Source organism: Pseudomyrmex gracilis, unplaced genomic scaffold (assembly GCF_002006095.1).
Source record: "Pseudomyrmex gracilis isolate BER0280 unplaced genomic scaffold, ASM200609v1 scaffold_54, whole genome shotgun sequence".
Taxonomy (NCBI): domain Eukaryota; kingdom Metazoa; phylum Arthropoda; class Insecta; order Hymenoptera; family Formicidae; genus Pseudomyrmex; species Pseudomyrmex gracilis.
In genome coordinates, this window is record NW_018020638.1 from 787,148 (window position 1) to 811,991 (window position 24,844).

The 24,844-nt window shown below is 47.1% G+C and overlaps 1 protein-coding gene across 6 annotated transcripts in view; it reads right to left on the minus strand.

Annotated features, from left to right (window-relative positions):
- The window catches only part of LOC109853800 (protein neuralized), a 52,676-nt gene that overhangs the window by 6,920 nt on the left and 20,912 nt on the right, over positions 1-24,844 (minus strand). The window contains exon 1 of one of the 6 annotated variants that reach the window (XM_020426247.1): positions 18,690-19,602. The exons of 2 other annotated variants lie outside the window; for them this stretch is intronic. In XM_020426247.1, coding sequence (XP_020281836.1) covers positions 18,690-19,017 — 328 coding nt within the window. In that variant the 5' untranslated portion in view covers positions 19,018-19,602. Of the gene's footprint in view, positions 1-493; positions 644-854; positions 898-6,402; positions 6,971-18,689; positions 19,603-24,844 lie in introns of those variants that run through there. 3 more of the 6 variants (XM_020426249.1, XM_020426254.1, XM_020426253.1) reach the window with 3 other exon arrangements.

The following is a 24,844-nucleotide window of genomic DNA, read 5'->3' on the forward strand; positions in this document are numbered from 1 at the left end:
AACTTTTCTAAGTAAAAATTAGGACTGTACCGAGACACATAAAAAATTATGTATAGCCAGCTCTTAGAGAGCTATTCCCAGACTATTCGTTGAAGTCACGTTTTTGAAAGTCATATCGGCCGGATGTAACATCTTTGCGAAAATTAATTATTAACGATAACGAACGATATTAAGTAGATAAAGTAAATATTGCGAGCGAATAGCACGCGGCTATGAGAGCGTTAAAATTTATACATTTCCGGCATTGAACTGTATTCAAATAACGGATTCGAAATCGATAGTAATTAAGATCTCAGGATTCTCTTGAGAAGAAGAAAGCGCATCTCTTTCTCTCTCTCTCTCGCCGAAAGTCTAATTTCGCGAATTGGAAGCGTCTTGGTTGTTTATATCGTCGCTATTAGTCACGACGAGATACGATTCTCTCTCCGAACGCACCTCCGGTCGCGGTAGAAAACGCCCGGTCGATTCACCGTGGGAATGTTATGACGTATACCGTTGCATCTTGGCATCAGGCGTTCTTGTTGGCCTCGGCGAGGCAAACCATGACTCCATTTACCCTTCGCGCGATCAGCGTCACTTATTTCGCCGAGATTTTGCCGGAGGCAAGAAACGCCTCGCGGGGACAAGCTGAAACCTCACAGCATCCTCCGTGAAATACGCGCCTCCCGCCGATAATTTTAATCCTCCGCGAGTTAGACTCGCCCCCCCCCCCCCCGGCGAAGATCTCGACAATTACTTCGCTCACGCAGTAGATTTAAAACATTGACACAATCACAAAAAAAACCAAACGACAGGATAAATATCACAAAAAAGAGATCGAACAATGAAAACGTCGCAGCGCGGAGAACACTCACAATCACGTGACATATCACAATACAAATCGGTATGCGTGTTCCTTCGCAACAATGTTATCTCTGTCGCTTAACTTCGGCACGATGTTATCACTGTCAACAGGTGCATTGCACTGACAGAGAAATGTTGCGGACACAAATGTATATATATATTTTGCACACGCCTACACTCTTATCTCAGACGATAAAAGAATTAGTTGAGAAAATGTTTCGATCATTCGAAAACCGCGATTTACCGCTAAGAAACCCAATTTCTTTTGGAGAAGAGATTGCTTTATAGAAGAACGCAATCTCACGTCCGCGCTCGCTTATCTCACACACGTCGTCCACTTCGAAATTTAGATCGAGTCCATCTTCCCGCTACCTGAGTTTCCCGCGAAACTCTTTCGTCGGAAGGTCGCGGACATACGCGCGCGCGGGGTTACCGCCGCGTTCTACTTCTCGAAACCCGAGGATGAATCGCGACTACGCGATGTATTGCCTGAACAGTTATGCGCGCGAACGCATCGGTAATTCGCTGAATAATCGCAGGTTGCGATTTAACGCTGTCATTATTAAAGCGCGACGCGTGAATTTTTTTTCTGCCGTGCGCGACCGGCGCATTCGCGCGCAAATAGCACGCGCGCGCGAATCAATGGAAAGAAAGAGAGAGAGAGATTCTATGCGTCTCGGTAGTAATTGGTTTATGCCCGCGCCTATGCCGCCACTCGCCGGTGCATCTCGTGGGAAACTCGTGACACACATTTGCGCGCGGAAGTGCACCTTAGAAAGAGAGAGAGAAAGACGCGGTGCATCTCGCGGCGCGGGTCGGATGAGCCGTCGCCGCCGCTGCCGCGATGCTGCATCTCTCTTCGGGACATCGAAGTTTAATTAAAATCTCGTTTCCAGGTTGGTTACGACATCGTCAGCAGCGAAGTAACAGATGTAACGAGCGGAAGAAGAGAAAATTTAGAAATAAAACGAGACCCGGAGACGCATCAACGACGCGAATTCGCGAAATCCGTGTTTGTATTTACAAGAAAAAAGAAGAACGTTGTTTCGGAAAAATGCGGTAAAAATTAATTAATTTGCAAGCGAAACTTGGCGATCTTCTTACTCTCCTCGAGCGCTCGTTGGATCGTTGGAAACTGAGATTAAATTAGTTTTCGATTGTTTCCACTTGATTGAGCTCCGCTTTGTTCCTTACGGTATCAAATCCGACGCACAACACCTGCGTCACTTCTATCTTTAACAGCGCTGCCTCTCTCTCTCTCTTTTATATAAAATTTGCCTTTTCTCAGAACATACAATTTTTCTTCTCATATTTCGAAGCGAAGAGAGTCTGACATTTAAAATCAAAAATTTCTCGATACACTCGTAATTGAAAAACTATCCCGATTGATTCGCGACCATTGTCGTGTATCGAAGTGAAAGTAATCGGCGCGAAGACACAGACCTGTGCTGCTGCCTTCGCGAGCACGCAGCGCGATCGCCTCGACGGCGGCGGTGTGAACGCGATGCACTTTGCATGATGTAAATAAACGAAGCCTTGACCGAGCTTCGTTCTCTCTCTCTCTCTATCTCGCTCTCTCTCTTTCACCCACAGCTCATTGACTACAATCAGATCTATTTCTGCATCGGCTATTATCAGTCGCGAAGGAGAGAGAGACGGCGGACGTGCTCTGCGGTTCTGATAAGCGGCCATAATCGACGCATTCTGGCGTCGTTCAAGTTCGACGAACCGTGAGATACAACAAAACGAGAGAGAGAGAAAGAGATTCCACTATGTATATACCATAAGGCATTTTAATCGAACGAACCACGGGAAAATGGGAACAAGCTCGTGACGCGTCGATGTCGCGTTTTTCTGCTACTTTCGGAGTTTGGCAAAAAATAGAGTTTTTTAAACGTAGCTGATCGATGCTTGAAAAAAAAAAACACGACCGCGGAGAGAACGCAATTAGCGGTTTCTTCTCTCTCACACACACACACACACGAATTGTCAAGCGCGGGTCGTTGAATCAATATTAAAGTCACGTCTCGAGATCGCCACCGGTCTTTTTCCGCCGTCCACGCGACCTCGGACGGATTAACGAGGACGAAGAAAAAAACGAAGGAAAGAAAGACCGAAAGGAGGAGGAGGAGAGACGCAACAGGCTGAGCGGTCGCGTGCGCGCCTACCTAAGGACGCGCGGACTCCGAGCCGAGGGGTTACGAACCGTTCCGATAAGGCACTCGAGGTACTGTTAAGCAGCGCGCCGTCGTTGGAAGTCGGGTGGTAATTTTCTCCGCTCGTCCGCACAACGCGGAGAGCCTAAGCGTCTCTCTCGCGCGGCAGGAGGGGCCTTGTTCCCACGCCCGATACCGTGATCTTTGCCGAGCTACCTAGTAGTCCTAGGAGGCGATCTCCCTCTCTCTATCTGTCTCTCTCCCTCTCCGTCTTTCTCTACGGACAAGAGCTCCACACACACTCTTCGTCCTTTCTCCTGCTTAGGCGACGCGGCTTTGCCCCGCTTCCCCTTCTTCTTCCTTCTCGCTCGCTCACTCTCTTTCTGTTTTGCTCTCCACCATTATGCGCATTACGTAAGGTGGCAATGTGCGAGCCACTCTCGTCATGCTGAAATAATAATAACGCGTACACACAGCCCGAGGCGAGAAAGAACGATCGTGTGTAAAAAGAAAGAGAGAGAGAAAGATACAAGGCGTGACAAGGGAAAGGAAGAAACAACGAAGAACGGAGAAAGAGAGAGAGAGTCTACGGAAGGTAGAGAGACGCGCGGGCATGGTTAACGTAATTACGCGGAGGAACTACACGTTGCGTGCACGTGATGCACCGGCGCGCGGTAAACAATTGGTATATTAAGCTACTATACACACGCGATTCGAAATTGCGATTAGGAGCGAATAAGTTAACGGAGCGCGCGATAAGGGTCGTCGAACCCGAAAGACTGATTCCAGAGAGAGAAAGAGCTCTCCCCCTAATCTTCTCGATTGCGCCTGCGATTCTCTGCGCCGCGAGACGCGACAATCAAGTCCCCCATCGCGTTGCGATAAGGGACTCGAAGGAGAGATGCGCGACGATTCGCGCGCTATTCAGATTCATTCACGGTGTCCAAATGCGCGGACCGATCATCATCGGATTCTTTCGTAATTGAGCGAAGTTTCGTTTTCTCTCGCGTGATCGTAAAACGACGAGAAAGGAACTCGTCGTAAAAATGCGTACCTATCATTTCTCACAAACGACTATCTGGAGTTGGACTCGTGCCTTTACGAGAGTCGGAATAAGGTATCAACCTCCGAGAGAGGAAGGAAGGAGGAACGCGCGCGCGCGCGCGCACACACAGGTAAAACGCGCGGTTGCGTTACACGCTTGATGGAGGAACGAGATCTTTATCCGAGAGTTCTTCTCCGGCTGCGTGATCTCTAGCGGAACCTTTTGCGTGACCCTCTTTTCGACAACTTACGACAAGGATTCACGGCCCGGTTTACTCGAGAATCTCTTTCCCGGTACCACGCTGTTAATTCTCGACTACTTAGTCAGCGACGATGGCAACACGCACGATCCACGCGTTTTCGACAACTCACGACAAGGATTCAAGGATGAGTACTCCGGGCTTTTCCCGGTAGTATTAATTCTCGACTACTTAGTCAGCCACTATGGCAACACACGTGTGAATTTGTATACATTATATATATATATATATACACAGACAAAATAGAGTTGCTTAAAATTACCAAGAAATTAAAGTCATTAAGAAATTTTACGATTTCGCGTTTCCTTTGAATCGCGGACACATTCGCGAGATTCGAGGCGGAACAAAGCCGCTTTCGGCCGAACGCAACATGTGCCTTATGTTTGAGCTGCTTATAACATCGCCCGCGCACTCGAGGGTGTACGCGAAATCCCATAGCGACAAGTGCATGTATTCCCATCGCGGCGCTTTTAAACGACGCCGCGACCACCACGGCTCGTCTATAGGAACAATCGGATTAACGAAGTTAAACGAGAGAGGGTGGTCGCCCAAGATACACCGCCGAAACCGTGCGTTTCCCCCTGAAATTAGGAAGGGGAGGGGGCTAGATACGCGCATCTGTCGCGTTTCGCACGTATAGGATCGCCGCGAGCGACTTCGCGGGGGTGTAAAACAAAAACGGAAGGGGGAGGAAAACACGAACAAACCAGCTCCTTTTTCGTGTCGAACCCCCTGCGGACACGCGGGATTAACGATTCTTCAACCGCACTTTGGGTTGGACTTGTTTGGCGGGAGAGGCGAGGGTTGAGAGGACTGTCCTGACGCAGTCATTGATCTTTCGATCATCGATGACGACGCCCTCATTCACACAGGGACGTGAATGAGACGAAGGTTTTTCATCCCGTCAGGATTTGGCATCGCGGATGAAAAAGTGCTGTTATCGACGTATTTCAATTATTCAACGAGCGGACACGGGAATGAGCTAATTAATTGGGATGCGATTGAGACGCGCGCACACGAATCCGATACGGCGGCGCGCGGCAAATCTCTCGAATAAACGAGCGCGCCTGATTGCACACACAGGGTCAGTTGAGGAGAAGGTTGTGCGCGCCGAGGAAAATGCTCGGAGAACGCGATTGCGAGCTACGCGAAAGAGCGGAGAAACAAAAGTACATTGGATATAATTCAGGGTTGCGTTAGCGAGACCGCTGCGCGTAGCGTGCTCGCTATTTAATTAGATAGAAAACCCGGAGGAGGAGAAGTATATCGCGCGGTGTAATTGTGCTTAACGGGTTTTCGTACGTATTCTCTGTTCGATCGGTTGAGATTCCGCGAGTAAAACTTCGACTGAGAACGAAGATGGGACGATTACCGTTGAATACGATAGAGCGTCGCGATCCAGTTGCGCGCGAAAAGTTCGAGAGAAATTGATTGGATCTTTCTCTTGCGAGCTAATACGCGAGAGAAGCGCACCATCGTGTACGTACACGTGCGTGCGTCTTGCGAACTCGTGTTGCGTGTGACCGCGCAACATCATCGAGCCGCGCGATGATTCACGCGCGTTAATGAAATTTCGCTTCCTCGCGCAACAAAGAATGCGTGTCTCATGTTGAGTCAAGCGGAGCGCCCAGAAACGACTGAGGAAATATTGAACAGAATATTGGAACGCGCGGCGGATAGAGTTGACGTAAAAGCCTTTCGCTAATTCGAGGAATCGGTGAAAACGACGCGGTTCGGCCTTGCGATTTGCAAATCTCACAAGATGATTTCGTCAAATCAGATAATAATATTTTTTTTCAATTTTGCTACTTAATTTTTTAAACATATCGAATATATTGCTATTTCGTACATTATTATTATTTATTGATTTAAAAAAATTAGATTTATATAAATAGTTTTCTTTTCTTCCTGTTGTACTATAAATGAAAATAGAAATTGTATAGAGCGCAAGGCGCGTTTCAGTAGCGTAGAAGCTACTCACAATTCACAGTGGGAGACTTCGGGGAGAAAGAAAGAAAGAGAGAGGAGAGGAGGGGGGAGAGGTTTGCTTAGGGAAAAGACGTGAAATGGAACGAATGCGTTTTTCTTTTTGTACTCACCGAGAACCTCTCCTGACAAACGCAATCTCGCCACTCGGGTGGCTCTGCTGACTGTCAATGGTCGTCTTGGACGTTGACAAGACAAAGACATCTCGATCTTGGTGCAAGACAAAGACATCTCGAACTCCGAATGCGGGTATATACTCGGAAATTTCGGGAAAAAAGATTTACCGAGAATTTGTGGAAATTTATTTCCCGCACCAAACAAAAAAAAAGAAAAAAAATGAATTTGTGTATTTCCGTAATGTATAGTTTTTTTTTTTAAGCGGCAAGGACGACTCAGAGGGTCGAGAAAGGATCTGGAGCAAACAAGTGTGCGCTTGTTGAAGATAGCGCCGCTTCGAACTTTTCACAAAACAAATATTGTACGCAATAGAACGACAAATATGAGAACGACGACAACAAACGCTAATAAAAGAATAAAGTTTGTATATTTGAAGAGATGTGAACGCGCGCACACGTATTATTCCACGACGAATTATCAGACTCGAATCGGCCGAGAAAAAACGCCGTGACAAAGCTATCGAACTTCTTTATCGTCACAAAGATCTCTGACAAATATGTGTATATACTCACGAGATTAAGACAGAGCTTAAGATAATCAAATTGATTCTCACGTCGATTCTTCAACGTCACTCCAGGGTCGAACGAAGGGACTGCGAGAAGGGTCGAGGAGGGAAGAAAGAAAACGAAGGGAAGGAAAGGAAAGGTGTTCACGCGCACGAGTCACATTGTCTTCCGGGAATATATTCTCACCCTCCCGATTTTCCGGATCGGAAGAAAAACGACGAGGAGAGAGAAAGAGAGATAGATATAAGAGAACGTAGAAAAGAAAACGAGCAGATTTACAAGCCCGGGAGATACTGGGAAAAGGCGGGCAGCTTGAACCACGCCGCTACAACGACTGGCTTGCAGAAGCAAACTCCCCATCTGCTGTGTTGGTTGCTGCCCCACAACCAACTCCCTACTGTCATTATGTGTGTCTGTGTGTGCCGGCCGACGGCGTGGTCGGTCGGTACGTGCACACACACACACACACACAGTCGCACTTAAGCAAGCTGTGCGTGGCGCAGCCGGGCGTTCGAACCTCTCGAAAGGCGGATATATCTGGAGGATCTCACCTTGCGGGTGCCGCACGATAAGGCGCGGCGGCACGCAGCGAAAGCTGAGACGCGCAATGTGATAAGAAGCGGGGCACGAGCAGCGCGAAATGTCGTATCTCTATCCTATTGATAACCTGGTGATATCTTTGAATCGCCTCTTACAAATTTAGCACAAGAACCCGATAACAAATGATTTCGAGTGTGTGAATGATGCGAAGTGTACACAACAAGCGTCGACAAATAAAGAATGACCGCGTCGCGTGATGATTTTGATCTCGCAATTAGATCTCAAATAGAGAATTCAATTAGAAATTATTCTTAATCGTTTTCAATTGTTCCTTTGTATCTTGTCTCTCGTTCGAGGAGCGCAATTATTCGCAAGAACGACACAAAGCGAGACGCCACGGCCGGTCAATTAAGAACGGGACTCTCTTGAGCATCAAAAGCTATTAAGCGTTCGGAAGAGAGCGCGCGACTCTCTCTCTGACGGTATAAAAATAATGCGTAATTTTTCACGAGAGCGTTGAAACGCGAAGTCTACCCTCCTCTGGCGGCTAAGGACCCAGAGTACGCAATCCGAGAGACGCGCGCGCGCGCACAACGCGCCTCTGTACGTACATACATACATGTCGCAGCTGCAGCTGCTCGCAAAAGCGGAACACACGGCTTTGGGGATGGCGACGCATGCCGTTGGGCCAACGGTTGCGCACCACCTGGCCCAACGAAGCCAGCCAGCCAGCCAGCCAGCCAGCCAGCCAGTCAGTCAGCCAGCATCGGCATTGGCGTAGACCCACTTCGTCGTAGGCCAAAGAACGAAAAAAAAAAGAACGAAGGCGAGGAGGGGAAGACGCACAAAAGAACCCCGGCTTTTCGAATTCCGTCACCCTCCTCGCGATCCCCGCTCGTGAAAACCGATCGATGATCCCTGCGAAGCCGTATCGCCGCGCGCGCTCTGTGTACACGCAATACATGTATATACATATATATATGTTCGTTACCAGCGCAGGAAGGAAACTATATAACCGGCCTACATTCTTGCGGAAAAGAAGACTCGCCGAGCGAGTTCGATGTGGGAAAAGATGGATGAAAAAGAGATTTATGCAATATATATACATATATATATATATATATATATACATCCCCCGGACGAGGCTTTACGGTTCGATGATTTTCACGGAACATTAGCATACTACTGATCCGCGCGCGCGTCGGCGAGTTGTTGCTCGATTAGGGGTGAACTCGAACAACAACGTGTCAGATATTACGGGAACTTGTGCGCGCACGCAACATTAATCACCCGCTCGTCGACTTGCGTTCGCATTTATCGCGCGAGTGGACAATTCTCTTGTTTTTTATTTTTTTAATTTTTTAAAATAAATTTCTTAAGAGAAATTTCAAAGATGATAAAAAATAATAAAATACAGAATAAAATACTTCAACGATAGGAAGAACTCCGCCGAGCGGAGTTGCTATATCGCCCGTCTGGCGCGAGTCAGCGAGATTAAACGGTTGCTACGGTCGCGCGCGTGTCTTTTTTTTTTTTATATATAGAATTTCCATAGGAGCGAAGAGGGTGGACGAGCGACGCATCGCGCCCTTCCCCACCCGAACGTTTCCCGCCATTCCCGCGGTTCTGCTGTCGCCACCATACTCGCCCATGGGGTTTGCGCGTTGATATCGCAATAGAAGCTCTATCGATCCCGTCCCCGACACAGCCGGACTGGCTGTTGTCAGGGGGGTTGATAGCGATATGCAAGCCACGCACTATATAGGTACGCGGCTCCGCTAAAAGCTCCGGAGCGAGTTTCGAGCTCACCGGCTCGAAAACAGCGGGGATTTTCCTCGATCGTTTGTAGTACCGCGTCCGCGCTCGATTTATCCATCGAGTCCCACGGATGCGGGAATTGATTCGAAACGCGCTGTCTCTTCTCGATATAAAAATAAATTAATTTAAAAAGCGTGCGTTGGGGGAAGAGAGAGGAGAGAGAGCGTTGCGCTTTCGCGAAAATAGGTTCCCGACGGAAATCGAGGACCCTTTAAAATCGTGTAATGCTCTTACACGGGGCGATAAGTTTCACGGTCCATCTGTCCGTAATATCCTGAAGGGAAGCCACCGGTTGCACCGTGGTGTTGTGTCGGCTTCTTCCCCTTCCCCCGATCGGAGACGATACCTTCCTTCCTGTTTCCTTCCCGTGTGATCCTCCCCTTCGACAAAAAAAACATTCAGGTCGCTGTGCGGGAATCCGCATGCAAAAATTCCCACACTGTGCGAGGCGAATCGAACGCGATCGATTTCAACAATATCCTAAAACCGGGCTCTTGTGTTTATCCCTCCGCATGACGAATTCTTTTAATGCAATATCCCTTCGGTAGGTCAAATTGCGCCAATTTCCACGCTGCGAAGGGAAAATGACGTAATTGGTCGAAAGGATTAAAGGCAACGACCTTTAACGTCTTTAGCTTCCCGTCCGCTCTCGGTTTGATCTCGTTGCCGGGTCGGTTGCCGCTTGTCCGCGGACTTTCTCAGTTTACACCAGAGGTCGACGGTTCATCGTGACTCTCAACCGTGACAGATGAAGCGTAAAGCCGTTCTCTTGGCAACGGTAACGGCCGTTTCTTCTCCGTTTTTGTGCGTCGCGATCCTCTCGACAATGCGATTAAGTACGTGATGCGATTGTATTACGCGCCTCTTCGACTCGATTCGAATGTTTTACCGGCTCTGTTTTACTGATCCCACCGTCGGTTGTTACCTGCCTGAAGAATGGATCGGAGTCTATCGACGGGATCGTTACAAGGTGAAATCTCGGTTAAATCGTAATTCGCTCGTACGCACACGAGGAGAAAATCGAACGATTTTCTCCGCGAAATCGCGAGACAATTGTGTCTGAAAAGAGAGGAGAAACGACGCGCGTGGGAGAACGCTCGTTAAGATGCGATCGCATCGCCTCGGGCAATGCCGTTTCATGTTAAATTAGACGCAAATTACCGTGCGCGATTGTACATCCGCGACGGGCAAAAGGAATTTCGATCGGCTTCCTCGCGATAATTACCGCGTTCCGATGATTGTCGAAGTTGTTTTCGCAAATTCGCGTGAAACTCGTCCGAGCACCGGAAAGCTCACAAGAGCGGAACGCACAGATAAGATCTCGATATCATGTCGAGAAGTGAATTTTTATAATTGAATTTATTCTTTCCAACAAATTTTACAAATTTTTAAGCTCATATAACGCCAAACCAGCTACGAGTTTTTCGGTTAATGCGAGACACGCGCGTGCGCGAAAAAGTTTTTTAAACGTGTAAACTATTATTACATTGTTTTTTTTTTTTTTTTTTTTTTTTAAACGACTGTCTGTTGGAATAAAATTTCATTTATTTTAACAAAGTGCTCCAACCTAACCCAACATCGCAGTGCCGTTTGTCGGAAGATTCGTCGATTATGCTCGTGACGATCTCACAACGATCAGATAAACACACCGGTCGAAAAGCCGATTCAAAGCGGGTTTAATAGGCGCGATAATTTCACGTTGAGTTTATCGCTGGATTTGGGCCGTGTATTGCGAAATTTTCGGCCGCGCTGGAAATTTCGCGGATCCAACACGTCGCGTCGTAAATCACGACGGGAAAAGCGACTAAAAGTCGTAGAAGTTTACGCCGCGTTTGACGATTAAACGCCGGTCGACGTTTCCATCGTCGACAGACCCGGCCCGTCGTCGTTTACACCACGCGCCGGCGTGGTTTGGTTTATCGCGTAAAACTGGTACTTTCGCCGTATCGTCGGTGCACGTGGGTGGTTACGAAGAAAACTCCGGCTGGCAAACCGGGATAACCGTCTAAACCATCTTCTTTCGAGCTCACGCGAGAGATGAGACCGCAATCGCGCGGTGCGATATTGGAAAATCGAACGCGTTCGCCTCTCCCCGACTATCGATTATCTATTACGCGCAATTAATTCCCGGCTATGTATGTGGAACATCTCGACAATTTTCCACCATCGGGGGTCGTTCGCCTCTTGGTTGGTGATTGTATCGCACGATGATCGCGCCCGTTTCGGAGGAGAACGACTTACGAATCCGGTCGTTCGAGCAATTAAACGTGAGAGAAATTCTCGCGCGAACGTGTCTAGCAGCCGCCCGTTAATTGAATTCAATCGGCGGTGGGTCAACCTCGAACTTCCTGCGATTAGGCCGGTGGACGCGCGTGGGCGGCGCGCGGAGGATGAGAGACACTGCGGACGAACGGCGGTCACGTCGTCGTCGTCGTCGTCGTTGTGAGCTGAACTCTGACACTCGGCAATTAAATCATCTTCGTCGTTCATTCAGTCATTGACTCGCTCGTTGAGGCGCCACGTCGCGCGCGCGCGGAATTGCGCGTGGGCCGATCTACGCCGGACTTTTCTCCGCGCGTCCTGTTTTTTCTTCGCTCATTCGACGATCCTCGCGCGGGTATTTCGTTCGTGGGCGGGTATAATGTTGCCTCTATCGCAATCAGCGAGAAATTACGAGGTTCAGCCGACTTCCGGCGATTAGATACATAACGCGCGGGGCAAGTGCACGCGCGGCGAAAGTTTAAATGACGATCTCGTAGAAGAAATACCAATTCTCGTATCTCGCACACGGTTAATGATTGATACGCGATCGATTTGAAACGCTTTCGATAACGCCGGAGGATTCTGCACAAGAGTAAATCTCCCGTCATCGGTGAAGATCCCTCGTCATCGTAACGAGATGAAGTACTTCACTTGCTCGCGAACTCGAAAGGCTTACGAAAGCTTTCAAAGTTTCGGATAACTTTTAAACGACAGTTGTCGGGAGAGTTCTATTTAAATTAGATTACGGTACGTGTTCTATCATCATGTTGGCGGCGCTGAGGTTCTCGAGAATTGGATCGCAAAATGCGAAGGGCGCGACGAGAAGAGACGGTCTCGCAACATTTGTTCCATTAAAGTCTAGAGGCGGCACTCGACTCCCAGGAGTAATATATGTGTGTGCACCACCGCGAGTGAATAAGGGCTCCGGGGACTTTCTCTCTTCTCGCGTCCCTTGAAAAAGTCAGTTCGAGAGGAGAAAACTCGCCGTCGCGAGCAACTGAAGCCGCGATTATCCGATCAAAAAAAAAAAAAAAAAAAATGAATCATCGCGCTCGCGCGCGCTAAAAATGCAGAAAAATAGAGACGAAGTAAAAACAAATAGATGTGAAACGTTCGAAGTAACGCTCTTTTAGAGAATAAGTTTATTTCTTTGTTCTTTAATTTATGCGACTGTTGGATCCTTTTCTTCTCTCTCTTACTTTCTAAAAGCAGGGTCCTTACGAGAGTTTCGAGAATTTATTCTATTTTTAACTATTCTCCGAACGGCACTTCAACGCTTCCAGAAACGACGGTGATGCAGTTACACTTCTGCGGCAATTAACGAATATCGAATACGTGCCGAGAGGGCCGAGGAAAACTTTGTTCGACGAAAGCTCTCTCTCGAGGTATAAGGAGTTGCGCGAATCAGGGCGAGGAGAAGCCCAGAGGCTGCCAGACAAATGTTCTCGAATTGAAAAATGGCTTCATGCGCGCGCGAGCGAGCGAGCGAGCGCGATATGTCTCACCGTTCACCCCATTAACAGCAGGACGAATGCACTTGGGTGCAGTAGAGCATCCGTGGAGGAAAAAGGAAGCCTTAAAAAAAAAAAAAAAAGAGTCAGCCCCGATAAATCTCAACGAGGGGACTCCTCCATCATCGCGTATTCAGGATCTCGCGCGAAGGAAAACGCATCGTTAAGGACGTCTCGCTGCGTAGTTAGAATTGCATTTATGCACAGAATGTGCGTGAGGAGTGATTATACTAACGACTCTTTCTCTCTCTTTGGAACTTCTAGGCGATTCAACGAGCCTCGAGTTTTTTTTTTTCAACGGAGGTTTCTCTTTACGTTGCACGTTTTGTGTAAAAGCGAAACGAAACGATATTTAATGTCGAAATTAATTAAATCTACAATTAATTAACCGATTCGAATAGATTTAAAAAGAATGTGTGTGTGTGTGTGTGTGTTTCGAGTGTCGCGAGAAGCGGGTATTTTTTCGTCAATGGCAATTTGTTTAAATCCACGATATCTCACTCGAGAATCCATTACGCAGCAGCACGCGGCTTTTGGTAAATGAGCTTCTCGAAAAGCACTCGTGAAGGTTCTTCTCGCTCTCGTGTACCCTGAATCGCGTCTTCTGGAAGCACTTCACTCGACGACAGATGTTCGACAGTCTCGCTCCGTCTTCTCCTCCCCTCTCGAGATAAAGTAAGGAGTTCACTGCGGAACGCGTCTATTCATTTAAACAAATTTATTTCGAGGAAATCATCAGGAGGTTTATAATCCACACGCTAAACATGTGAAAACATCGTCCCGAAAAATTCCCTTCGTCGTGATTAATTCGAACGCGGAGAGATAAAGCAAGAGATAACGGCGGTTTATTTAACTGACTTGAGCCGCGAATGAAATCTTGAAGTCAAATATTTAGAAAATTTTTTTTGTAAGCCACGCGTGTGCGTTGTTTAGCCGCGGCTTTAGAAAACACCTCCGCTTTTGCGTCACGGCAGGCTGCCTTTACGAATTTCCACGCAGCCGCGAGCACGTGGACGGTGCGGCGATAAGACGCGCGCGAGTTTGCTTACGAGCAAACCCGCGCGCGCGCCATTAAAGCGGCCACGGTGGCCGCTGCTTCCGGTTTGTGCACGTAAGCAAGAAACGCACGTGCGCTACGTACCCCGCACATGTGGGGTGTTCACGCACCTTGCTTCCGCGAACGTCCACTTTCACGTCTCTTGTGCGCGAAGCGCCAAGAAGGAGGAGACGCGCGGACACTCGTTCTGAACGCGCGTAGGTAGGTATAAAAAAAAAAAGAAGAAAAATAGCAGCTCTCGTTCCACTACTCTATGGGTGTGTGTGTGTGTGTGTGTACGCGCTCGCGCGAATCTGCCATTAGCATAACAAAAACGGAATATGGGATACATTTGCGCGATGTCGTTTCGGGCAAGCTGACGACCGAGGTAAGCGCGGGACTATGCACATTGTGACCGACTTCCGCTCTCTCGAATCTGCTTTCGTCCGTCGGCCGGAAGTTGCGAAGGAAATTATCTCTTCTGAGACCGCCCGAGAGAATTTCAGCGAAAACGAACAATGCGTATTTACACAGTCGAATGCCGCGAGTGAGAGATAGCAGTGTTAACGAAAAACATAAATATTCTCGTCTTTATAAGATATTTGGAAATTAGATAGAATTTTATCTCGAAAATGCTCGTTCTATCTCACTTATCGGAATTGTTTCGAATCTCTGCAGTCACGGAAAACGATTACATTTCAGAGAATCATTGTATGATAACGCGATGATCGCGTTTCCAATCTATTCAAAGTATGTTTGTTCTAGTAGAGTAACTGTGATACTTTTTTTTTGTTTTTTTTTTGTTTTTGTTATTTTGTTTTTGAAGAGAAATCCTGTCGAGATAAGGCGGCGGCAAGTACGTCAGGAAAAAAAAACGAATCCCGACACGCTCGTATCGTCCGTCCGGAGGTCGTTCATCGTTCAATTTGCTGCGGCGTCATTCAGAACGGGAAGGATGAATGGACGCTTCTGGGGAAAGGACTGCGTATCGGGGGCAGTGTATATCCTGACGACGTCCCGAACCCTTAAAATAGGCGGAGAATTCCTCGATTAAACGGTCCGGCCAGCTGACAGGAATACTACGCGGAACACAACCGCAAACCGGTTCGCGAAACGCTTGTGGGAACAAAGACGGGTTTCTCGTTCGCGGCGCTTTCTGACGTCACACGCGAAGCGGAAAGTGGGTGGATAGGTGTGTGGAGGTTGCCGAGTCAGTGAGGACGGTCAGTGATCGCTACACGATAATAGAGTGCGTTCTCCTCTACGAGGTTCTTCCTAAGAACGAGACTCGCGAGACGACTTCCGCGCACCGTAACGTCAACTCGGAGGACACGTAAAAACCGCAAGAAATTTCATTTTCAAGCAGTTGAAGAGAATTTCAGGAAAGAGAGAAGGAGAGAGAGAGAGAGAGAGAAAGAGAGAGATCGTTGTTACAACCCAACACAATTGCTTTAATTAAATTGAATTAGCTTTTTACAAAGTTAAACACGATTTTTGAGAAGTTATCTGTGGGTTAACTAATGTTTTTTTTTTTTTTTTTAATATTAAATAACCTTCTTTTCAGGTTTTGATTCTCTCGTGAATGACAGAGTAAAACTTACGGGAAATTCTGGATTCTTGAATCGCGAAGCTGATGAAGCATTGTTTGTTGCATTCAACAAACGAGTGTTACGCAATTTGCATTGCAATAAAGTTTCGTCACGGTCAGCAACTTAATGCGTCACCGATCGATTTCGGTGACTCAGATCGAGCGCAACACCGGAGGCAAACGAAACCCTTTCTTCGAAAACGAGCATAAACCAACCGCGGTCCAGCCCGAATGGGAACGGACGAAATCGCTCCGAGATCTTTCGCGGTTAAAAAGAACGATTACGAAGAACAAAAAAAAAACAATAAGACAAACTTGGTTACGATGCGAAAGTAAAAGAAGTAGTTTAGCTGCGAACATTGAAAACGAAAACAAGAAAAAAAGCGCAACAGGGAGATGAGAAAATAAAGAGGCTGAGAATCCCTGCGATCGAGAAGCGAGTGATTCAGCAGACCGCAAAAACACGGGGAAAAAGAACGAAGCGAGGAAGGGTGAGGAGAGCACAGAGGCGGTATATCTCGCATCCCGACGAGTTACTTTCCTCGTTTATTTCGCAACAGTAATCGCGGCAAGAAACAAAGTGCTTTTCCCCTTTGATGTCTAATTCTTACGTTTCCCCGATAAAACAAAATAAATAAAAACGTTATTTATTGAATACATAATATTTCGATAATATATTCGAGCTGATTGCTAGTCGTCGCTAACAAAAATCTCAGAAACCGAACCGTGTCTCTTCTCCTTTCACTAGTCCTCAACGGTTCAGGAGACCTCCCACAAAGGGCTTGGCATTGCGTTGGTCCCTTGAAACTCCCTGCCAGGAAAAAGTCATCGACACGTGCGAGTCACCGCGCGAGAAAAAATTCTACCGGCAACCTTTAACTTTGATTTCAATCGGCAACAAACGACTCTTGTCCTCTGGCAAAGAACTAAAACGCATATCTTGTCGTTTTATAGACACACACACACGCACACGCACACATACACGTGTCGGGAAAATAGAAAGAACCAAAAAAGTCGGTCATCAGATTACGATGGAATGTAGAACGCAATAAAATCCGAACCGAAAGCCTTTTTGTGGAGTTCTTGGCGCTATAAAAGTGCCTTTTAATTATTGTTACATGCGCGCGTATACATTTTAAAACACTAGAACGCAACGCCGCGTCATTGACACATTATGGCATACATAATTTCACATGGTTTTTACGAAATTATTTCACGTGCGAATCGGTAAAAAAAAAAAATATAACCACGTACAATCCCGAACTGTTTAAAGTTGCGAATACAAAATCAATCTGCGGAAAGGCGGCAACAATAAACATCGAGAGAATCGATTCTGATTCTTGACACGCGCGTACACCGAATCAAGAATTTATTTAAAAAAAAAAAAAAAAAAAAACCCTTGTGTCACACGAGCCAAAACTTCCATTTTTGTCTCAGTCAACATTTGCAGTGATAAGACGACACGGAAGATGAAGAAGAAGAAGAGACGCTGTATTAGGTTTCGAGGACAAAAGTCGCGCGCGCCAGCAAAGGGGTTGGAGTTGGAGTTTCCAGTTACATACTCTCTTCGCGAGAAGAACACACTGTCGTCGACAATGCCGCATTCGCCAACGAGACGTTTCTCGCGAAAGGAAGGACAGTCTCTCTGATGAGAAACGCGGCGGGAAAGCGAGACGGCACCAAACCAATGGAGAAACGATATATCCTCTCCTTTTCCCGACTCCCTCGCGGAGAATCCATGTGGATCGTCCCATTGAGAGAAAAGTCGGTCAACGATACACCGCGGCTCAGAGAGAGAGAGAGAGAGAGAGAGAGAAAGAAAGAGAGAGAAAGAGAGAGACTGTACAAGCTTGTCGCGAAAATGAGCTTTTACCGAACGCGCCAATGGAAATGAGCGGCGATGATAACGACGAGCGCTCTGAAATCGGAACACAGTCCGGAGGAAATGACGCTTCTTCGCGCTCAACGTTTCGCAACCTATTTTCTATTGTATCGCATCCCCCTCGCTTTTGCATCGATCGCAGATTATAGACTTATTAGCCGACGAATTTGGCATTTGTGCGACGTAACAAGTGGGGATTTAAACACATCCGTCTGTATGCAGAAATTTCTTTTTTTTTTTTTTTAGTTTTAGAAATTTCATTTTTATTTCTTTTCATTTACACAAATTTTCTCTCTCTGTGTTGAAATTTTTTTATCGGACTTGTTTTTTCAAACTCGGAACTCGAAATTGTCAGCTTTAATCTAATTTGTGTTAAAGCTGCAAAAAAATTGCATTGACCAGCGCATATAGATTTTTCTCTCAAACGTGCATGTGGTAAAAAGTTAGATGAGCAGATGCTTCGTAAACAATTATCGAACTTGCGGCGCGATAAACCGCCGATCGTATACCGCAGAAAATAAAAGCCCGAAATTGTTTTCCTCGTTGTATCGCCGATTTAGAGAGTTTAGAGAGTCGTTCCTCCAACCTCCCCCGATATGACGTGGGAGCGCGTTCCTCCACGCTCGGTCTGCAATATTCAACGAGCCGATCGATAAATTCAATTCTGCAACGATAATTTGAATGCAAATTCCTTTGGCAAAAGTCCGGAACAATATTTGTGGCGATTCATCGCTCTATATACCAGTTTATTTTATTTCGATGTGTTGGAGTCGACGATATTTTCGACCAAACTCGCAATCAAACTCGGAGAATTAAGATTTATTTTGTAAACAAAGACAAAAAAAAAATCAGAGACTGACGAGAACCAGCTGAGCCGGCGTTCTAATATAATACGGCAAACCCACAAGAAGAAAATCCCGAGTGCGTTGACCGACAAAATCGGACGGAGTCTCGCTCGTCCGATCGATCGGCAATAAGTCGCATGGTCAGTCGAGCGACGATCGGAAAGCGTCAAAGACAATGAGGGAGAGACAGAGAGAGAGAGAGAGAGAGACAGAGAAAGACGGAGGTGTGGCTCACCTAGACCCATCTTGCGCTTAAGCTTCTTCAGCACTTTCATCTTGCTGCGTAGAGGTGCCAGGATGTTGTTGTTGTCGCCGCTGTTGTTGTGTTGCGGCGACGCGTTCGCCGGTGCGTGCTTGCCGTGATGGTGATGATGGTGGTGATGATGATGGTGCTGATGATGGTGATGATGATGAGGTTCGCAGGGCTGCGTGGACGACGGTGGCAACGGTGGCGGCTGCTGTTGCTGTTGCACGCTCGCGCCGGAACTACCGACGTGAACGCAGCAATGACAGGGGTGGCTGCTTCTGCTGCCCTTGACCGCGCACTCTCCGGACACCCCCATAAATGTGGCCGTGCTGCTTTCGGAGCACGAGAAGGAGAGTTTCGGGCGCGAAAATTCGTAACGAAAGTTCGCAGAGAGAGAGAAAGGAAAGATACAAGAAGATCGAACTGCGACGACGATTCACTGACGGTCGCACTTTTTTTTTTTTTTTTTTGGACACTGAATCGTGTGAAGATATTACTCCCTAAGGTTCCTTCACACCACTGAGGAAGCGCGACGAAATGGACGACGACGGATTGAGACAATCAGAAAAATGGAGCCTATTGTATCCTTTTTATATCTCGTCCCGATGGCTATTTTTATTCGTTCGACGACGTGGTGGTTCTTTACGGGTCACTTCGTAAATCCCAAAATCCAAGATAAAGAGAGAGAGAGGAAGAAACCGCGTGTGGAAAAAGAGTGTGACCGCGTGTCACACGAGTGTGGCGCGATTCAGCACGAAAAAATCGCAAATCGCCCTACGTGCCCGGTCGAGCGCCCCGGGACGACTGACTGTTTTCTGTTGCGGAGCGCGAGAGTATTGCCGCAACGCGCGCGAGCCAACATCCAATCGGACCGCACGGATCCCCACCGATTCGTCGAAGGTGGAGGCGCACGGAGAGGGGGTGACTGGCACCTGGTGGACAGCTGCCCCTTACCTGGCTGGCGACGCACCCGGCCACCCCAACGCGCGCGAGAGACTGGGATACATCGTCGCCCGGGGGTTAAACACGTACGAAGTGACCGCTGATTGGATGAGAAAACTTCGACTTCTCACTTCGGTTAATTTGGACCTTTTCACAATCGAAGTTCGCGGAGAGAGAAGTCGAATCGAAGTTCGCACGAGTCTCTTTTTTTCCCGGCGATTTCCCATCTCTTTCTGTCTATCTATCTCTCTCTCTCTCCCCCTCTCTCCCTTTATATTCTATTGACTGTAAAGAGCTATCTATTACTTGATAATACAGAATGAAAAGGGATCTATTTAATTGGGAGTGTATTTCGATGCTGACGAATCGGAAAGAGAGAGAGAAAGAGAGAGAGAAAGAGAGAGCGCGCGCGATCGATCTCCGACACGGTCTCCGAGAGACGCAGCTCGAAGCATATCGAAAGGGAAGATCGTGTTTCCATGGGACTTGAGATGCATCTCTCATCCCATGACGAGATATACAGACCGAGATAATGGTAATGGTAATCAAATGGAGAAAAATGATATCCGTGGTACATTGACGCGGAGTCACACACGTGCGAACGTACCTCATACAGGTACCCATATATACGATACGTACTTTTGATCGGTCACGAATTTGTACGGTTGACGGTTCGTTTAATTTCATGCGGGTTCGCACCAAGAAATCGTCTAGGTATTTCAAAAAGCCCACTTTTTGATGTACAACCATTATAATTTTAACGAGCTCGCAAGAGAGAAACGCGTAACGTGAGGGTTCGAATTTTTCGAGAACACGGGCGTGTTATAATTTTTCTCCCCCCTCCCCCGGTGAAACGAACTTCAATTTGACGCAACTTGCGTAACACGTCGAATCGACTTAAGCGCGAGGAAGAAACATCGTTTCCGCGGCCGACACGCGGGAATTGGATCTGTATCGAGTTGACGAAGTGAAATCGAAGTCCCCGATGACGATCGATACACAACGGATACTATCTCGCGAGAATTCGACACTTCGTACCCAACTCGGAAGCTTCGATGTTCCGTGTGTGAAAATTTACACGGTCGAATATGAAATTACGTTTATCTCAGGTGAAATTTGTAAATAAAACTCGAACCGCGACACACATTGAAAGAAATGGCAATAAACGAAAAAGTCAATGAGATGAGACGGCGCTAAATATATACAACGTCGGGAAAACCGTAACCCTTCATATCGATCATATCGCGCTCACATTTGTCTCGCCCTATTTGGCACCTCGCTTTACGGCGCTAAATGACTTTTATTCTGCGACCCTCTCGCCGATCGGTAACTCGAATTTCGCACACACCCAACAGGTTGCGGCGGCAACACATTTGTGCAAGGTGCATCGATATTATTATGCACCCTTGCGAAGTACGAACGAAAGTACCGCTCTGTCAGTTCGAATGAGAGAGAGAGAGAAAAAAAAAGAAAGAGAGAACTGCTGCTGTTACTTTAGTTTTTGTTAGCTTATAAAAATTATTTACATTTAAAGGAAAAAGAGAAGTGAAATTTCTAGACTAAAAAAATACAAAGTTTTCTTCCACTTCTGTGATTCTTCCACTTCTCCAATGTCATTTCATCAACCGTCTAATTAAAAGTAAAGAAGATGTCAAGCCTCTCTCGTAAGAGAACGCGTAAAGCGCGTTAAATTAGCAGAATTTCTTTGAACGTAAAAGAACTTGCGGTATGTCGTACAAGGTGCAAATACGCGCGCTTATTTAACGTCAAGAGTAAACCTAACCCGGGGCACACGCGAGAGTCAAATCAAATAGGCGCGCGCAGCATCTACGCGTGTATAACACTCGACGAAAAAGAGATTTGTCACGCAGCGCGGTTTCCACGCACCGTTCCTCCGCTCACGGTCGTGCGTGCGTGCGTGCGTGCGTGCGTGCGTGTGTCGCGGATATTTTATTTCGCTTCGTGTGTGTCTGGTGTACGTACGCGGGAGTAGGAAACGGGCCAAGAGACTCGCATTCTTCTCGCAGGATGGGAAATATACCCACGGCACCGTGGCCTGCGGCTTCCTTTCGCACATCCTTTTTCTTCGGACGACCGGCGTCTCTCTTGCGTAACGATTACGACGAGTAGTAACGGGCGACCTCCGTTCGTTCGCCTGACGAATTCATTCATCGATTGATCAAGCAGACAATTAGCACATCTCGGGACCTCGTTAATAAAGAGCCAAACGACGATATCGCGTTTGAAATTCGAAAGCTTTCATTAATATAATTGGAAACAAATTAATTACGTTAATTAAAACATTATGGAATGTTTACTTTTCGATATAATGAGCAATTCCATCTCGATAATTGCAACGAGATTTGCTGCATTGTTTTTTTTTTTTTTTATTTTAATTTCTTACTCGCGCCCGAGGAAGCGAACGATATAATCGCGACTCGCGAGTTCCGTAAGAGAGAATATAATTATAAGATAAGTCCGAAAGAAGACTCCTCTCTTCCTTCGCGCACATCGCCCCGTCAATTAATTCTCTCTCTTTCTCATTATATATCCCCGCTACGTTGTGTGCGCACGTGAAAACCGCGCGCATATTGTTCCCTCTGCACGTGAACGCGCGCAGCACGCGCGGCCCGTTCTGCCGGTTATTTATATATGCACGCGCGCACATGCAGCGAGAGAGTTTCCTCGCACGTCGCCTATGTGTATGACGATGATAATAATGCACCCCGTTGACCGCACACGCACAGACGCGTGCAATTTCAGTTACGCGAGTGCGAAAAGAAGAGAGACTTCGCGTCGAGCCACGAAAACGCTAACCTGAAATCAAGTGTCCTTCACACACAATTTGCTTGGAAAAATATGACACACTTCGCAAAACTACACTCCGCATCCGTTAATTGCAATCCGACCTTCAATTTTGCAACGCAAATGTAAACAGAAAAGTAAAAACATACGTTGAACATACTTTGTTCGAGCGCGCGATTTTCACAAATTTCTTATTTTATAATTAAAACAAGTTCTTCACAGAAGACGATGTGAATTCTTCGCATCGGAGATATATATATGTATCTTTGTTTCTTTCAAGACAATCAATTTCTCGTGTGTCTCGTCCTCTGCGATTTCGCGGGCAAAATGCAAAACCTCGCAAATCCGGCCTCGTAACCTCGAGGAAACGGAGACACGCCTCGGTAGCTCACACGCCACACGTTCACGGAACTTAAAACCACCGCGGCGATACACGTTTCGGAGGAGGCTCGGAGAGAGATAAGAGCGCGCGATTTTTTATTCAATATATTCTGAAAATCTCTATTGTATCAGAATTTGTTTTACACGCCGAAGGCGAAGCTTTCGGAATGTTTGCGAAATATTTCAACTCTGTCGTCGGGATTGTTCTCTTCAGCCGAGAAACAACCGAATGTGATAAGTGGATAAGCTGCATCGGGAGCTGCGAATTGTACATTTCCCCTCTTGTACGAATAAGGGGTCCAGGCATCTGTCTGCCACGTCGTCTCGGCGTTGTGCTGCGCGCCCTTCGCAACCAGCGGCGGCGGCGGCGGCGGCGGCGGAATCGCGCGTGCAGATGCGTTTCCTTATAGGGATTCCCAGTTGCGAGGATGTCAGCGGCGAGGCGCGGCGCGACCCGTATGCATATAACATAATATGAAATAGCGGAAGCAAGGCGGATGGCAGGAAGTCGGTGAGACTGGCGCGTGCGCGCGCGCGCGCGCTCGTCGTCGCACTCTCCCTCCCGTGAAAATATAGAAGGCGGGGGCATTTTAGAAGTGTATTGTCGGGCTCGGATTACTACGTATACGCGGTTCCGCCGAATATATGGAGGGGTGTGTGGACGACGGGGGGTTCCCGGACGCGGTTGCTAACCCCGCGCGCGCGCGCGGCAATTCTCCCGATTTTTTCCCGATCTCGCAGCTGATCTCGCGACGTGATTTCACTCTCGATCTCGAATTTCAATCGCGTATTCTCCCTAACGGTCAACTTCGTCGACTACTGTGTATTTAGGCTCGTTATCCCGTTAAGCGATCATTGCAAAGCGATCATTGAAGAACTGAGATATTTCGATACGCAAGTAAAAAGTTACGATATATTCTGAGAATTTGCGAATTTAAATGCGATTTTATACTCAGTTTGGCGAGTGTCAAATAATGAAACACACAACTCGGCAAGGCGGCTCGAAGTCTCTTCGCTGCTTTGCGAGCAAGGAAGCGGAGATACGGTTGGCGGAACCTCCAGGCGGAATTGAGTCTCGCGTCGAACCGGCAATGCGTCTGAAAGCAGTCCGTTCGGGTACGATAAATTTGGGGTATTACGCACGGTCTCTCGTGAAAAGTGTGTGCATGCAATGCTTTTCCTTCAGCGGTGTTTCAGTCCCATTCACAACTCGGCGTGTCTCCTCTTACGAAAGTAACACGCGTTTCCGGAGAAGAGAAAAAATACGTAAACAGAAGAAAATTCATTTCAAACTCCAACACGCGCGACGAAGAAAATTTTTTATCAAACGAATAAATGTTCTCTTATTGCTTCTCTTATTACAAATTGCAATCGATGAAATGGAAGAAGTTGGTAGGAAAGGAATCACTGAGTTGAAATTCGTGAGAAAAAAAAAACACGTGCGTGTAACATTTATAAATTTTGAAGCGTATAGTGACGTACATTTCTTCGCACTCGTGCGTGTATACGACGACGATATTGAAGCACAATGTGCGTTGACACGTACGCTCGTGTGTAAAGCTCTTAGAGACACACGGGCTCTCTGAGGACATGAGGCTCTAAACCGAGTTGACCCTATTGTACCACAATCATTTCATTATCACTCAATTTGCGGACGCGCGATACGTGACGTTCCGAAGAAAGCGCGCGCTCGCTTTATATTCCCCGAGTGAGTTCGCTAGGAAAGTAAAATATAATCGTCTCGTATTTCGCTCTCGTAATTGCGCGTCAAGTCGCTTTTAACAGACGTCACATTTTAAAACTACAACCGCTGAGATGCAAGAGAATTGCGTTTGATATCTCGATCGTTTATGTCCGAGATCGAGTATATTAATCGCACGAACGTATCGAATGTGTTCTCGAAATTGCGTTTTCTCGACAATAAAGAACAAAAAAAAAAAAAAAAAATCTGCAAAACGCACAGCGCGAACGAGCCCTAAGACCAGTGAATAGAACGTGACGAACAATCGTATTTT